The sequence below is a fragment of the Mobula hypostoma genome, chromosome 22 (assembly GCF_963921235.1).
Source record: "Mobula hypostoma chromosome 22, sMobHyp1.1, whole genome shotgun sequence".
In the NCBI taxonomy this organism is placed as follows: domain Eukaryota; kingdom Metazoa; phylum Chordata; class Chondrichthyes; order Myliobatiformes; family Myliobatidae; genus Mobula; species Mobula hypostoma.
Genome location: NC_086118.1, coordinates 50,594,760 through 50,610,168, shown reverse-complemented (window position 1 = coordinate 50,610,168; position 15,409 = coordinate 50,594,760). Strand labels below are relative to the sequence as shown.

General features: G+C 39.9%; 1 protein-coding gene across 1 annotated transcript in view; it reads left to right on the top strand.

Annotated features, from left to right (window-relative positions):
* Positions 1-15,409, top strand: part of LOC134336382 (alpha-N-acetylgalactosaminide alpha-2,6-sialyltransferase 2-like) — a 70,670-nt gene that overhangs the window by 38,422 nt on the left and 16,839 nt on the right. Inside the window, exons 5-6 of the mRNA XM_063030544.1 lie at positions 587-725; positions 5,536-5,639. Of these exons, the coding sequence (XP_062886614.1) occupies positions 587-725; positions 5,536-5,639 (243 nt within the window). The remainder of the gene's footprint in view (positions 1-586; positions 726-5,535; positions 5,640-15,409) is intronic.

Genomic DNA, 15,409 nt, shown 5'->3' with positions numbered 1-15,409 from the left:
ACTTTCTAAATGGAGAGAAAATACAAAAAAAAAACAAGGCACAAAGAGACTCGAGTGTCCTTGTGCAGGATTCCCTAAAGGTTAATTTGCAGGTTGAGTGCAATGTTAGCATTTTTTTCAAGAGGGCTAGAATATAAAAGCAAGGATGTAACGTTGAGACTATAAAGCACTGGCGAGGCCTCACTTGGAGTATTGTGAGCAGTTTTGGGCCCTTTATATTAGAAATGATGTACTGAAACTGGAGAGAGTTCAAGGGAGGTTTGTGAAAATCTCCCTCCCCTACAGAAAAGAGCTAACAGAAAAAAAATGCAACAAGAACATCAGCCTCCCCCCAAACCCCCTTCTTGATTTGTCAGAGCATGAAAGGCTGTGGAGAACAGGCAGGAGAATAGGGTTGAGAAGGAGATAGGTCAGGCATAATGAAATGGCAGAGAAGATTCAATGGGCCCAAGTGGCCCAAATCTGCTCCTATATCTCGTGCTCTTATGTTCCTGAAGAAATCAGAGAAAGGAAAGAGCTGGGGGAAAAACACAGTGAGTTAAAATTCTATTGCTTTGACTGATTTTGTTTATTCTGCAATGCACAGGGTGAATGGCGCCATTATTAAAGGATTTGAACAAGATGTGGGATCTAGGACCTCCTTTTATACATTTTCCACAAATACAATGAAGAATTCTTTATATGCGTATCACAGTTTAGGATACACTGGTTTGCCGGATACTGAGGTAAAGTCTCCCAAATTTTGTTCTCCAAATTCTCTTAAAGTGTGCTTATGTTTTGTTTAAACTTTTTGGAAATATCAGAATGGTGTGTTATCTTCCTCATCATGAATGTAGCAAAAGCAGGCCTTCTCAGTAAGTCTGAAGAGAAAGGGCCCTCCAAGCTCTTCCGTAACTTCTGAGGGCAACACAGTACTGCAACGGTCGGCGTAACACCATTACAGTACCAGCAACCCGGGTTCAAACCCCGCCACTGTCTGTAAGGAGTTTGCACGTTCTTCCCTTGACCATTTGGGTTTCCTCCAGGTGCTCTGGTTTCCTTGCACTTTCCGAAGTTGTGCCGGTTAGTGGGATAATTGGACTTGTGGGTGTAATTGGGCGGCACAGGCTTACTGAGCCAGAAGGGCCTGCTACCATGTGGTATCTCTAAATAAAATAAATACGACCTCTGGGCCGTCTCCCAGGCGTGGGTCTCCCTCAGCTGGAGGTGGAAGGTGAGCCGAGGTACAGCTAATAGATCTGTAGCCTTGCAGCTCCACCGACCCGAGCTCAATCCCAGTCTCTGACGCTGTCCGTAACCGGGGCCTTATTCTGATATGTCTATCCATGGCCTCCTCTACTGTAAAGATGAAGCCACACTCAGGTTAGAGGAACAACACCTTATATTCCGTCTGGGTAGCCTCCAACCTGAGGGCATGAACATTGACTTCTCAAACTTCCGTTAATGCCCCACCTCCTGCTCGTGCCCCATCCGTTATTTATTTATATACACACATTCTTTTTCTCTCTCTCCTTTTTCTCCCTCTGTCCCTCTCACTATACCCCTTGCCCATCATCTGGGTTCCCCCCACCCTTTCTTTCTCCCTGGGCCTCCTGTCCCATGATCCTCTCATATCCCTTTTGCCTATCACCTGTCCAGCTCTTGGCTCCATCCCTCCTCCTCCTGTCTTCTCCTATCATTTTGGATCTCCCCCTCCCCCTCCCACTTTCAAATCTCTTACTAGCTCTTCTTTCAATTAGTCCTGATGAAGGGTCTCGGCTCAAAACGTCGACTGTACGTACCTCTTCCTAGAGATGCTGCCTGGCCTGCTGTGTTCACCAGCAACTTTAATATGTGTTGCTTGAATTTCCAGCATCTGCAGAATTCCTCGTGTTTGCCTTCTCTGGGGGCTGTAGCTCCCCCTCACAGACCAGGTCTCTGCGGGAGCCGGGTTAATGGGCCACTGTTACTTGTCCCTATTCTGTAGAAACGCACACACAATGCTGGAGGAGCTCAGTAGGTCAGGAGGCGGAATTGGTCCCATAGCCTGTGGTGCTCCCCACTCCGCCGGCCATTTCGTGGAGTGAATCCAGTTGACTGAAAACTGGCTTCTGTGGCAGTGGGAGTTCCTCCAGCATTTAGTGTGTGTCTGTGTCTCAGGGTCTGCAGCATCTGTTGAACCTCTTGCGTCCCTGATCTGCAGAATCTGAGAGGCAGCTGAGTGGAATTTGGGGAGAAGGAACCGCGGAGAATGTAAATAGGTGCCTGACGGTTGACGTGGACTCAACAGGCACAACTGCTGTCTGAGTTTATGACTAATGCCCTGTTGGATTGGGCAATGGAATTGTTATTTCTCTTGTAGTTGAGCTTTTTAATACTTTGTGTTTTTATATATAATAATCTCTTATTCAGAATCACCGGTATGTGACGTGAAATTTGTTAACTTAGCAGCAGCAGTTCAATGAAATACATAATATAGAAGGAAAAAATGGTAAATAAAATAAAAATAATAAATAAATAAGTAAATCAATTACAATATACGTATATTGAATAGATTCTTTAAAAAGTGCAAAAAACAGAAATACTGTATATTTCAAAAAAAAGTGAGGTAGTGTCCAAAGCTTCAAAGTCCATTTTGGAAGCAGATGGCAGAGGGGAAGAAGCTGTTCCTGAATCACTGAGTGTGTGCCTTCAGGCTTCTGTACCTCCTACCTGATGGTAACAATGAGAAAAACCCATGCCCTGAGTGCTGGAGGTTTTTAATAATGGACGCTGCCTTTCTGAGACACCGCTCCTTGAAGATGTCCTGGGTACTTTGGAGGCTAGTGCCCAAGATGGAGCTGACTAGATTTACAACCTTCTGCAGCTTCTTTCGGTCCTGTGCAGTAGTCCCCCCATACCAGACAGTGATGCAGCCTGTCAGAATGCTCTCCACGGTACAACTATAGAAGTTTTTGAGTGTATTTGTTGACCTGCAGGAGGGTGGGGTGGGGGGTGGTCGAAGGAAGCTGCAGAGAGTTGTGAACTCAGTCAGCTCCATCATGGGCACTGGCCTCCACGGTATCCAGGACACATCTTCAAGGAGCGAATCCTTAAAAAAGTAGTGTCCATCATTAAGGACCCCCATCATCCAGGTCATGCCTTGTTCTCATTGCTACCGTCAGGAAGGAGGTACAGGAACCTGAAGGCACACACTCGACAATTCAGGACCAGCTTCTTTCCCTCTGCCTTCTGGTTTCTGAATGGACGTTGAACCTATGAACATTACCTCACTACTTTTTTATTTCTATTTTTGCACTACTTATTTAATGTAGATATATATTACCTGTGATTCACAGTTTTTTTTTAAATGCATTCCGGTGATATTAAATCTGATTCTGAGAGAGCAAAAACATAGTGAGGTAGCGTTCATGGGTTAGTTCTTTGTGCATTCAGAGATCTGATGGCAGAAGAGAAGAAGCTGTACCTAAGATGTTGAGTGTGTGTCCTTGGCTCCTGTACCTCCTCCCTGATGCTAGTGAGGAGAAGAGGGCATGTCCTGGGTGATGTGTGTCCTTGGTGATGGATGCCACATTTTTGATGCATCACCTTTTGAAGATGTCCTTGACGCTGGGGGTGAGCTAGTGCCTATGAAGTTGCTGGCTGAGTTAACAACTTTCTGCAGCTTGTTCTGATCCTGTGCAGTGTCCCCTCCATTCCAGATGGTGATGCAACCAGTTAGAATGCTCTCCACAGTACATCTGTAGGTACCGGTGACCACTGTTTCCATCCAGGGGGTCAGTGTGGACATGGTGGGGGATTACAGATACCTGGGGATATGAATTGACAATAAACTGGACTGGTCAAAGAACACTCAGGCTGTCTACAAGAAGGGTCAGAGCCGTCTCTACTTCCTGAGGAGACTGAGGTCCTTTAACATCTGCCGGACGATGCTGAGGATGTTCTACGAGTCTGTGGTGGCCAGTGCGATCATGTTTGCTGTTGTGTGCTGGGGCAGCAGGCTGAAGGTGGCAGACACCAACAGAATCACCAAACTCATTCGTAAGGCCAGTGATGTTGTGGGGATGGAACTGGACTCTCTGACGGTGGTGTCTGAAAAGAGGATGCTGTCCAAGTTGCATGCCATCTTGGTCAATGTCTCCCATCCACTACATATTGTACTGGTTGGGCACAGGAATACATTCAGCCAGAGACTCATTCCACTGAGATGCAACACTGAGCATCATAGGAAGTCATTCCTGACTGTGGCCATCAAACTTTACAACTCCTCCCTTGGAGGGTCAGACACCCTGTGCCGATAGGCTGGTCTTGGACTTATTTCATAATTTACTGGCATAATTTACATATTACTATTTAACTATCTATGGTTCTATGACTATTTATTATTTATGGTGCAACTGTAACAAAAACCAATTTCCCCCTGGGATCAGTAAAGTATGACTATGACTATTTGCTAGAGACTTGGGTGACAAGCCAAAGACTTAATGAACAAGTGATTTACCTCATTCTTGACTTCTAAAGAACCTTTGGATCCAGCAATGCTTATTGTAGTCATTGACATCTGGCAGCCCTAATTAGAGGAAAGATGATGTTTGTTTCTGATACATCTTTAATCATTTCTGGATGACTTTCTTCAAGGGTGAACACAATATCAAGGCCAATAACTTGTATCAAGAACATTGAACAGATCCAAATATAGGGCAACTAATTAAATGTCTCTGTAGAACGTTGATTCGATGAAAATGGCATTACAGTTGGGTCGTAAAGAAAACTTCTGGCACATTGGCCTTCATAAATTAAAGAGTTGTGTACAGAAGATGGGATGTGACGTTGAAGCTGTATAAGATGATGGTGAGGCCTAATTTGGAGTGTTGTGTGAAGTTTTGGTCACCTAGCTATAGGAAAGATGTAACTTGAGGGTGAAAGAGTATAGAGAAAATTTACAAGGATGTTGCTGGGTCTGGAGGACCTGAGTTATAAGGAAAGATAAAAAAGGTTAGGACCTTATTCCTTAGAATGTAGAAGACTGAGAGGTGATTTGATAGAGGTATTCGAGATTATGAAGGGTAGAGATAGGGTAAATGCAAGCAGGCTTTTTTCACTTAGATGGGTGGGACTACAACTAAGGGCAGGGTTGAAGGATGAAAGGTGAAAAGTTTAAGGGGAACATGAGGAGAAACTTCTTCACTCAGGCTCGTGAGAGTGTGAAATTAGCCACCAGCACAAGTGATGCATATGAGCTTGATTTCAATGTTTGAGATAAACTTGGATAGGTACGAGGATGGTTGGGGTTTGGAGGGCTATGGTCCTAGTGCAGGTTGATGGGAATAGGCAGTTTAAAAGGTTTTGGCATGGAATAGATGGGCCGAAGAGCCTGTTTTTGTGCTGTACTTTTTTATGACTCTATGACATGGGCAATTCCCAAGACAAACCACACCAAGGCGGCTACGCGATTGCACATAGTTGACCTGAGATTACTTTATATTTAGCCAATAGTTGACCAGTTATACTGTACAATCTGCAAATTAATTACCTCTTGTCATTCTTTTCTTAAAGGAGACGAGATACATTTTTCTCCCAGATCACGATCGAGATTATTATCTGGCCAAAGCTGCGGTTACAAACACAGCCGTATCAAAGGGGAGAGACAAATCCAAAAGGTAAATTCCTTTGTCCTGCTTCATTCCTTTCCAGAAATCTGATAACTGTTGCTGTAATAAGAGAAAGAGCAGTCCGAGCAACCGCCAGAAGAGGCTGATTGATTATTGTAGAATCAGCTCAGAGTTGAGGTGAATTATATTATCCACACTGGTTCAGGAGTGGAGCAGCTTTGTGGGACTGCCACCACTCATCAGGTTCAGGAGCAGTTGTTACCCCTCAACTATTGGGCTCTTGAACCAAAGAGGATGACTTTACTCATCCCATCACTGAAATGTTCCCACAATCTATGGACACACCTCCAAGGGCTCTTGACCCCATGTTCTCAATATCTATTTATTATTTCTTTTTGTATTTGCATAGTTCGTTTTTGCACACTGGTTGAACATCCTAGTTGCTGTGGCCTGCCTTTGATTCTATTATGATTATTATTCTATTATCAATTTATTAAGTATGCCAGAAAGAGAATGAATCTCAGAGGTGTGTATGTTGACATGTATGTAGTTGGATAATAAATTTACTTTGAACTTTGGATGTGCGCCACAGAAATAAGCCTCCAGCAGGGAAAGGTATTTGATGTGGAGGACATATTTCCTATGGTGGGAGAGTCTGAGAGCAGAGGACACAACCTCAGAGAGTCGTCCTTTTGGAACAGAGAAGAGGAATTTCTTTAGCGAGGGAGTGATGAATCTGTGGAGTTTGTTGCCAAAGGCAACTGTGGAGGCTATCTATGTATATTTAAAGCAGAGGTTGATTGGTTCTTTGTTGGTCAGGGAACAAAGGGATGCAAGAGAAGGCAGGAGATTAGATTATGAAGACACGTAGTCCCCTTTTATTGTCATTTAGTAATGCATGCATTAAGAAATGGTACATTATTTCCTCTGCTGTGATATTACAAATCACAGGACAAGCCAAGACTGGAAAAGCTGACAAAACCACATAATTATACATATAGTTACAAACAGTGTAACAATACCATAACTTGATGAAGAAAGTCCGTGAGCACAGTAAAGTTCAAAGTTTCTCGAATGTCCCACATCTGACGCTGATGGGAAAGGGAAGAAACGCTCTCCCTGCCATGCCGACCACAATCCGACTCTGAGTCAGCGGAAAACTTCGAGCTCTGATCAGCCCTCCGACACTGAGTACTGAGCGGCATCTCTGCCGAAAGATTCGACCTCCTTCTCGGTCGCCAAAAGCAGGCAAGGCCGGGGATTTTGAGGCCTACCCTCCGAAAGAGTTCCGACCACACAGTAATGACAGCAGTGGACGGGCATTTCAGAAATTTCTCCAGATGTTCCTCTGTGATTTCACATCCAATCTCCATCAAATCAGAATTGTCCACGCCCCCTATTTAACAGATACGATTTTTCACCGGAGAGCTGCACACACGCAGGCACGCTGCCATCTTCTCCTCCCGCATCAGATTGGGGCTGAGAGGAAGATGGAATCAGCCATGATGAAATGGCAGAGCAGACTTGATGAGCGAAATGGCCTAATTCTGCTCCTGTATCTTATCTTATTCAGGCAGTGTAAAGCTACCAGACAGCTCTAGTCTGAAGGAATTTGGGTAATCCATACCCACTGCATGCCCTTGGAGACCCTGGTTCATTTAGAAGAAGAACCACTAACAATCTTAACACTTACAAGAGAAAATCTACAGATGCTGGAAATCCAAGGAACATATACAAAGTGCTGGAGGAACTCAGCAAGCCAGGCAGCATCTTTGGGGGGAAAAGTACAGTTGACGTTTCGGGCCGAGGTCAAAGGGTCTGACTGTACTTTTTTCCATAAATGCTGCCTGGCCTGCTGAGTTCCTCCAACATTTTGTGTGTGATTCTTAACACTTTTTTTAAAGCTATTTGATTATAATCCTGATCCTATCTAAAGTAATCCCTTTTTTTACAAAAAACATACAACCTGCAGCCAAATCTGAAATTCCATCTATGGGAGTGAAATGCGTGTTTTAACCTGTAACAGAAGAATATTTGTCTGGTCAGGGTCTGATTGCAACCTCTCTGCACTACAGCAACCAGCTCCAAGTCACCTGAATTATGATCTGTGGGATGGCTTTCTTTGTGGGATTTTCAGAAAATCATAAATGGAGCAAAACGTGCAGATACTTGCTATGCAAGATCTAAGCAATGCTGAAAACACCCAAAAGGTCTGCATGAACATTATTCGCCAATGACACTTTTTAACACAAAGTGGTTCTAGAAAGTTTGTGAACCCTGTAGAATTGTTTCCATTTCTGCATAAATATGACCTAAAATGTGATCAGATCTTTACACAAGTCCTAAAACGAGATAAGGGAACCCAATTAAATAAATAAATTATAAGTGTTCATTTATACAGTATATTGAGAAAAATGATCCAATATTACATGTATTTTTGGAAAAAGTATGTGAACCTCTGGGGTAATGCCTGCTATAAAAGCTATTTGGAGTCAGGAGTTCCCATCAATGAGATGAGATTGGAAGTGTGGGTTGTAGAGGTGCCCTACCCAATAAAGAAGACACACTAAGTCAGGTTACTGATAGAGCTTGGTCTTCTCAAGAAAGATCTGTTTATGTGCACCATGCCTCGATCAGAACAACTTTCAGAGAACGTTAGAAGAAGAATCGTGGAGATGCATGAAGCTGGAAAAGGTTACGAAAGCATTTCTAAAGACCTGAGTGTTCATCAGTCCACAGTAAGAGAAATTGTCTACAAATGTAGGAAACTCAGTACTGTTGCTCCTCTCCATAGGAGTGGGCATCCTGCAAAGATCACACCAAGAGACAACGTGCAGTGCTGAAGGAGGTGAAAAAGAACCCAAGGGTAACAGCAAAATACCTGCAGGAATCTCTGGAACTTGCTAAAGTCTATGTTCATGTGTCCACTATAAGAAAAGCACTGAACAAGATTGGTGTTCATGGAAGGACACCATGGAGGAAACCATTCCTCTCCAAAAAAAAAACGTTGCTGCTCATCTCAAGTTTGCAAAAGACCACCTGGATGTTCTACAATACTTCTGGAACAATGTTCTCTGGACAGATGAGACAAAAGGTGAACTTTTTGGCAGAAATACACATTGCTATGTTTTGGAGGGAAAAGGGCACTGCACAGCAACACCAAATCCTCATCCCAACTGTGAAGCCTGGTGGAAGGAGCATCATGGTTTGGGGCTGCTTTGCTGCCTCAGAGCCTGGGCAGCTTGCAATCGTTGAGGGAACAATTTAGTTCAGAATTGTATCAACACATTTTACAGGAGAATATCAGGGTAGCGGTCCGTCATAACTAAAGTTTAATAGAGGTTAGGTAATGCAACAAGGCAATGATCCAAAAGACAAAAGTAAATCAGCAACAGAATGGTTTAAAAAGAAGGAAGTTTGTGCTTTGGAATGGTTGAGTCGAAGTCCTGAACTTAATCCTATAGGAATGTTGTGGAAGGACCTGAAGCAAGCAGTCGATGCAAGGAAGCCCACCAACATCCCAGAGTTGAAGCAGTTTTATAAGAAGGAATGGTCTAAAGTTCCTCCAAGCCAATGTGCAGGACTGATCAACAGTTACCAGATATGTTTGGTTGAAGTTATTGGTGTGCAAGGGGATCACACCAGTTGCTGAAAGCAAAGTTTCACATACTTTTTCCAACAAATACATGTACAATTGGATCATCTTTCTCTTTCTTTCTTTTTAAATCTTTTTATTGAGTAAGTATACAAAAAAGGTAAGCCATATAAACATTAATACAATGTTAAAGTATAATAAAATTCCAAAAGATAACAATACCAAAAAGAAAATACTACAAACAATGTAATTTAAGCATAAGAAACCAAGATAACATAATAGTATACTAGATTTTATATATATCAATGGAAAAAAAAAGAAAAAAAAACCCCAAAAAAAAACCCACCGTGCAACTAACTAAAAGCAAAGCAAAGCAATGGGCTAACTTGAAACCAAACAGAGTTAAACTTAAAATCACGTCCTCAATCCCGACCTCCATTAAAACAGTGAAAAAAAAACAAGAAGGGTAAATATTACATTAAATGAAAATATCGAATAAAAGGTCCCCAAATCTGTTCAAATTTAAATGAAGAATCATAAAGGTTACTTCTAATTTTCTCCAGATTCAAACATAAAATCGTCTGAGAAAACCAAAAAAAGGTAGTTGGAGCATTAAGCTCTTTCCAATGTTGTAAAATACATCTTTTCGCCATTAAAGTAAGAAATGCAATCATTCTACGGGCTGAAGGGGAAAGATTACTAGAAATTTTAGGTAGTCCAAAGATAGCAGTAATAGGGTGAGGAGAGATATCTATATTTAATACCTTAGAAATAATATTGAAAATATCTCTCCAAAAAGTTTCCAAAGTAGGGCAAGACCAAAACATATGAGTTAAAGAGGCTATCTGCCCCGAACATCTATCACAGAAAGGATTAATATGCGAGTAAAAACGCGCTAACTTATCTTTGGACATATGTGCTCTATGAACCACTTTAAATTGAATTAGGGAATGTTTAGCACAAATAGAGGAAGTATTAACTAATTGTAAAATCTGCCCCCAATCATCCACAGAAATGGTAAGCCCCAATTCCTGTTCCCAATCTACCCTAATCTTATCAAATGGAGCTTTCCTAAGTTTCATAATAATATTATAAATCATAGCCGATGCACCTTTCTGACATGGATTAAGGTTAATTATCGAATCTAAAATATATATAGGAGGAAGCATTGGAAAGGAAGAAAGTATAGTACTTAGGAAATTTCTAACTTGTAAATATCTAAAAAAATGTATTCTTGATAAGTTATATTTATTAGATAATTGTTCAAAAGACATAAGGGAACCATCTAAAAATAAATCCAAAAACCGTAAAATACCCTTAGTCTTCCAAGTTTGAAAAGCGCGATCCGTAAAAGAGGGAGGAAAAAATATGTTACCTAAAATAGGAATCGCTAACCCGAATTGATTAAGATCAAAAAATTTTCTGAATTGAAACCAAATACGCAAAGCATATTTAACGATCGGGTTAGAGACCTGCTTAAGGCGTTTCGAATCAAAAGGAAGAGATGAACCTAAAATAGAACCAAGTGTATAACCCTGAACAGATTGTAATTCCAATGCTACCCATTTAGGAATAGATAGTATGTCCCGGTCAAGTGACCAAAATTTCATATGTCGAATATTAATAGCCCAATAATAAAATCTAAAGTTAGGTAATGCTAAACCTCCATCTCTCTTAGCTTTCTGTAAATGTAAAAGTTAAATATAAGGGAAACCATTTAGATGAAAGTTGAGTAATATGGTCTATTAATGGTAAAAAGTTAGTCTTAAATAAATCTTTATGTTTACAAGTAATTTTAATCCCAAGATATGAAAGGTAATTATTAATCAATTTAAATGGAAATTTATAATATAAGGGAAGATGTTTATTAATCGGAAAAAGTTCACTCTTACTAAGATTTAATTTATAACCTGAGAAAAGACCAAATTGTGCTAATAACTCTAAAACAGCAGGAATAGATCTCTCAGGATTAGAAATATATAAAAGTAAATCATCAGCATAGAGTGATAATTTATGGGACTTTAATCCCCGAGTTATCCCAGTAATATTTGAAGATTCTCGAATAGCAATTGCAAGAGGTTCTAATGCAATATCAAATAATAGGGGACTAAGAGGACAGCCTTGTCGAGTACCACGAAAGAGAGGAAAAAAAGGTGAATTTAAAGAGTTAGTACGAACCGAGGCTACAGGGGAGTGATATAACAGTTTAATCCAGGATATAAATTTCAAGCTAAAATTAAACATTTCAAGCACCTTAAATAAATAAGGCCATTCTACTCTATCAAAAGCTTTCTCGGCATCTAAAGAAATAACACACTCAGGAACATTTTGTGAGGGAGTATAAACGATATTTAACAATGTACGAATATTATAAAAAGAGTAACGACCTTTAATAAAACCCGTTTGGTCTTCCGAAATAATAGAAGGAAGTACTTTTTCTAGTCTATTTGCTAATAACTTAGAAAAAACTTTAGAATCAACATTTAATAAAGATATTGGTCTATAAGATGCACATTGAGCAGGGTCTTTATCCTTCTTTAGTATTAAAGAAATTGATGCTCTATTAAAAGATTCCGGAAGTTTACCAAGTTTCAAAGAAGCCTCAAAAACCTTATAGAGCCAAGGAATCAATAAAGAAGCAAAACATCTATAAAATTCAACGGTAAACCCATCAGGGCCAGGAGCTTTCCCCAGATTCATAGAAAAAATAACATTCTTAATCTCATCCATTGTAATGGAAGTATCTAATAAAGAAGACATATCCTGTGAAATCTGAGGGAAGTCTAACTTATCTAAAAAATCATTCATATATTTAGAATCTCGAGGAGACTCTGATTGATATAAAGAAGAATAAAAATCACAAAAGGTTTGATTAATCCCCACATGATCCAATATCAATCGATCATTTTGATTATAAATCTGATTGATTTGAGATTTAACATAATTAGATTTCAATTGATTAGCCAGCAGCTTGCCAATTTTATCACTGTGAACATAAAAATCACTTCTTGTTTTCTTTAATTGGTTTACAATCGAGGACGAGAGTAGTAAACTGTGTTCCATTTGAAGTTCAGTTCTTTGTTTGTATAGCTCCTCAGAAGGAGCCATAACATATTTCTTATCAATTTCTTTAATCTTGTCCACAATTGCCATCTCCTCCTGCTTCTGTTTCTTCCTCAAAGCAACGGAATACGAAATAATCTGACCCCGAATATAGGCTTTAAAAGTGTCCCAAAGAGTGTTAACCGAAATATCTTCTGTATGGTTAATTGTAAAAAAAAGCTCAATCTGATCATTCATAAAATTAACAAAGTCCGAGTCCTGAAGCAACAGCGAATTAAAACGCCATTGTCTATTGTTTGGTATATTGGCCATAATTTTAATAGAAAGCTTAAGTGGAGCATGATCCGAAATGGTTATAGAATCATAATCACATTTAATCACTGAAGGAATGAGACGAGAATCAATAAAAAAATAATCAATTCTTGAATAGGAATGATGAACATGTGAAAAAAAGGAAAAATCTTTTTCCTGAGGATGCAAAAAACGCCAAATGTCCGTCGACCCAGAATCAGAAAGGAAAAAATTAATCAAATTTGCAGATTTATTAGGTAAAGTCCGTAAAGGAGCCGAACGGTCCAAAGCTGGAGATAAACAGGTATTAAGATCTCCGCCCCAAATCAATGAAAACTCGTTCAAATTCGGAAACTGATCAAACAATGATTTATAAAATTCCGGACAATCCATATTAGGAGCATAAACATTAACCAAAACTACTTTTTTATTAAATAGTAAACCACTAACCAATAAAAATCTACCATTCGGATCAGAGATAATATCCTGTTGTATAAAAGTAACTGAGGAATCTATAAAAATAGAGACGCCTCGAATCTTAGCATTGGAGTTCGAATGAAATTGTTGACCCTTCCAGAATTTGAAAAAACGTAGTCTGTCCCCCCTCCGTACATGGGTCTCTTGTAAAAATAAAATTTGTGCTTTAAGTCTCCGGAACATTTTAAAAACTTTTTTTCTTTTAATAGGATGATTAAGACCATTAGTATTCCAGGAGACAAAATTAATAATAGACTCCATAAATCCTAAAGTCAACCCACAACAAGGAGGATTGACAATAGGCGCGACCCACAAACCCGGAGAGGAAACAGAACATACAAAAGATACCGGGGAAAAGGACGCAACCAGTACTTCAATAATGTATATAGCCCAAAGAAAAACAAACTAAAACGTGAAGCCCCTCCCACCACCCCCCACCCCAAGACCCCAAGGCAAAATCTAAAGCAGACCCGCCAGAAAGAAGCAAGCGCTAAAACTACCCCCATGACTTCCGGTATACGCTCCCTAAAAAAAAGGTATAAATATGAAAAGGATCAGCTAATTGTAAAACAGTAAAAAAATAAGTAAAAAAAAAGTTAGCTCAATTAGAATACACACAGAACAGAACAAAAGCCGGAAAATATATATTGAAAAAAACCACAATAAACCTCAAACTCATGAATAGACACAGCAACAAAAAAAAAATAGGATTATTAACATAAAGTGATTATAAAAAGCAAAACAGAATAAAATTTTAAAAAAACTACAAAATTTAAGGCCGCACAGGAAATACGTAAGATGACAAAAGGGAAGTAACCACCCAGAATCCCCTGGGAAAAGAAAGAAATGACGCAGTTAAAAAGAAAGTTTAGCAGCCATATTAAGAAATCAAAAGTAAACTTTTCTGCCCAAATAGGGCACAGAAAAGTTAAAACCAACCAATTCACAGCCTCCGATCAACGGAGAAAATTAAAAAAAAGGCAATTAAGATGTTGAAGATGAAAGTTGATCCAGATAACTCTGGGCATCCGATGGAGAATCAAAAAAACGAAGGGCTCCATCTAACATGCGAATCCTTAGACGTGCAGGGTACAGCAGCGCTGGTCTTAAATCCATCTTATAGAATTCCGACATCACGGATCTGTAACGGACCCGTTGGTCCCAGATTGGTTTACTGAAATCTTCCACGAATCGGAACTTAAGATCCGAAAAATCAATGAAACCTTTAGATCGAGCGAATCGAAACAGTCTCTCCTTATCTTGAAAGTAATGAAAACGTAAGATAACATGCCTAGGTCTGTCTGACCTAGACGAGTATGATGGGATTCTGTGAACACGATCCAGTAGCGGTGGTTGGTCAGGAAATACAGTAGGGAATGCATCTTTTAAAAGTTGAGAGAAATATTTCATGGGGTTGTTAGCTTCAACGGCTTCCCTCACGCCAATCATTCGTAAATTCTGCCGTCGCATTCTAGATTCCAAGTCAGAGTTTTTAAAAGTCAAAAAGTCAAGTTTCTTCTTCATTACATTAATTGTTTCTTCGATTTTCCCCATCTTAAGCTCACTTTGTTGCGCGAATTTTTGAAGATCAGATATAGCCGACTGATGTTCCGCAATACATGTTTGCATCTTATCAATTAAATCGGCAATTTTCTGGAAATTAGTTGAGATTTCCGTATGAATCAGGTCTTTAACAAAGCCTGCAATTTCCGTACGAATCATCTCCCTAACAGAGGTTGAAATTTCCCTCTGAATTAACTCCGATATCGCTTTCAAAGTCACCGGTGATTCAGTCGGAGGGAGATCCGTAGCTTTCGGTTTAACCGGAGGTTTACCATCCTTGCCGTTTTTCCCGTTCTTAGACATAGCAGATCTAAGTATCATCCAATTGTCAGAGAATTCAGTTTAATTCAAAGTATTGTAAAAATTGATGCCTTAATGGTTAATTAAAGTATAGCTGACCATAGAGAAAAAAAAACTCAGAGGTAATGGAGCGAGTCAAGAACGCGACTTCACTCCATGAGCGCTACCGGAAGTCCCTGATCATCTTTCTCAATAAATAAATGAACAAGTATAATGTTTTTTTCGTGTTATTTATTTAATTGGGTTCTCTTTATCTAGTTTTAGGACGCATGAAGATCTGACCACATTTTAGGTCATATTTCTGCAGAAATAGAGAGAATTCTACAGGATTCATAAACTTTATAGCCCCACTGTAGCAGTAGGCCGTCTATAGATTGGGATCAACCATGGATGTTGCATCCTAACTCTCTGCTCACGTCAGGGCAGGACGAGATGGGGAGCAAGCTGTTGCCCATACAGCGGGTTTCCTCTCTCTCTGCAGCTGATAAATCCATAGGAGCGGCAGAAACTGATACAGTCTGGCACTAGT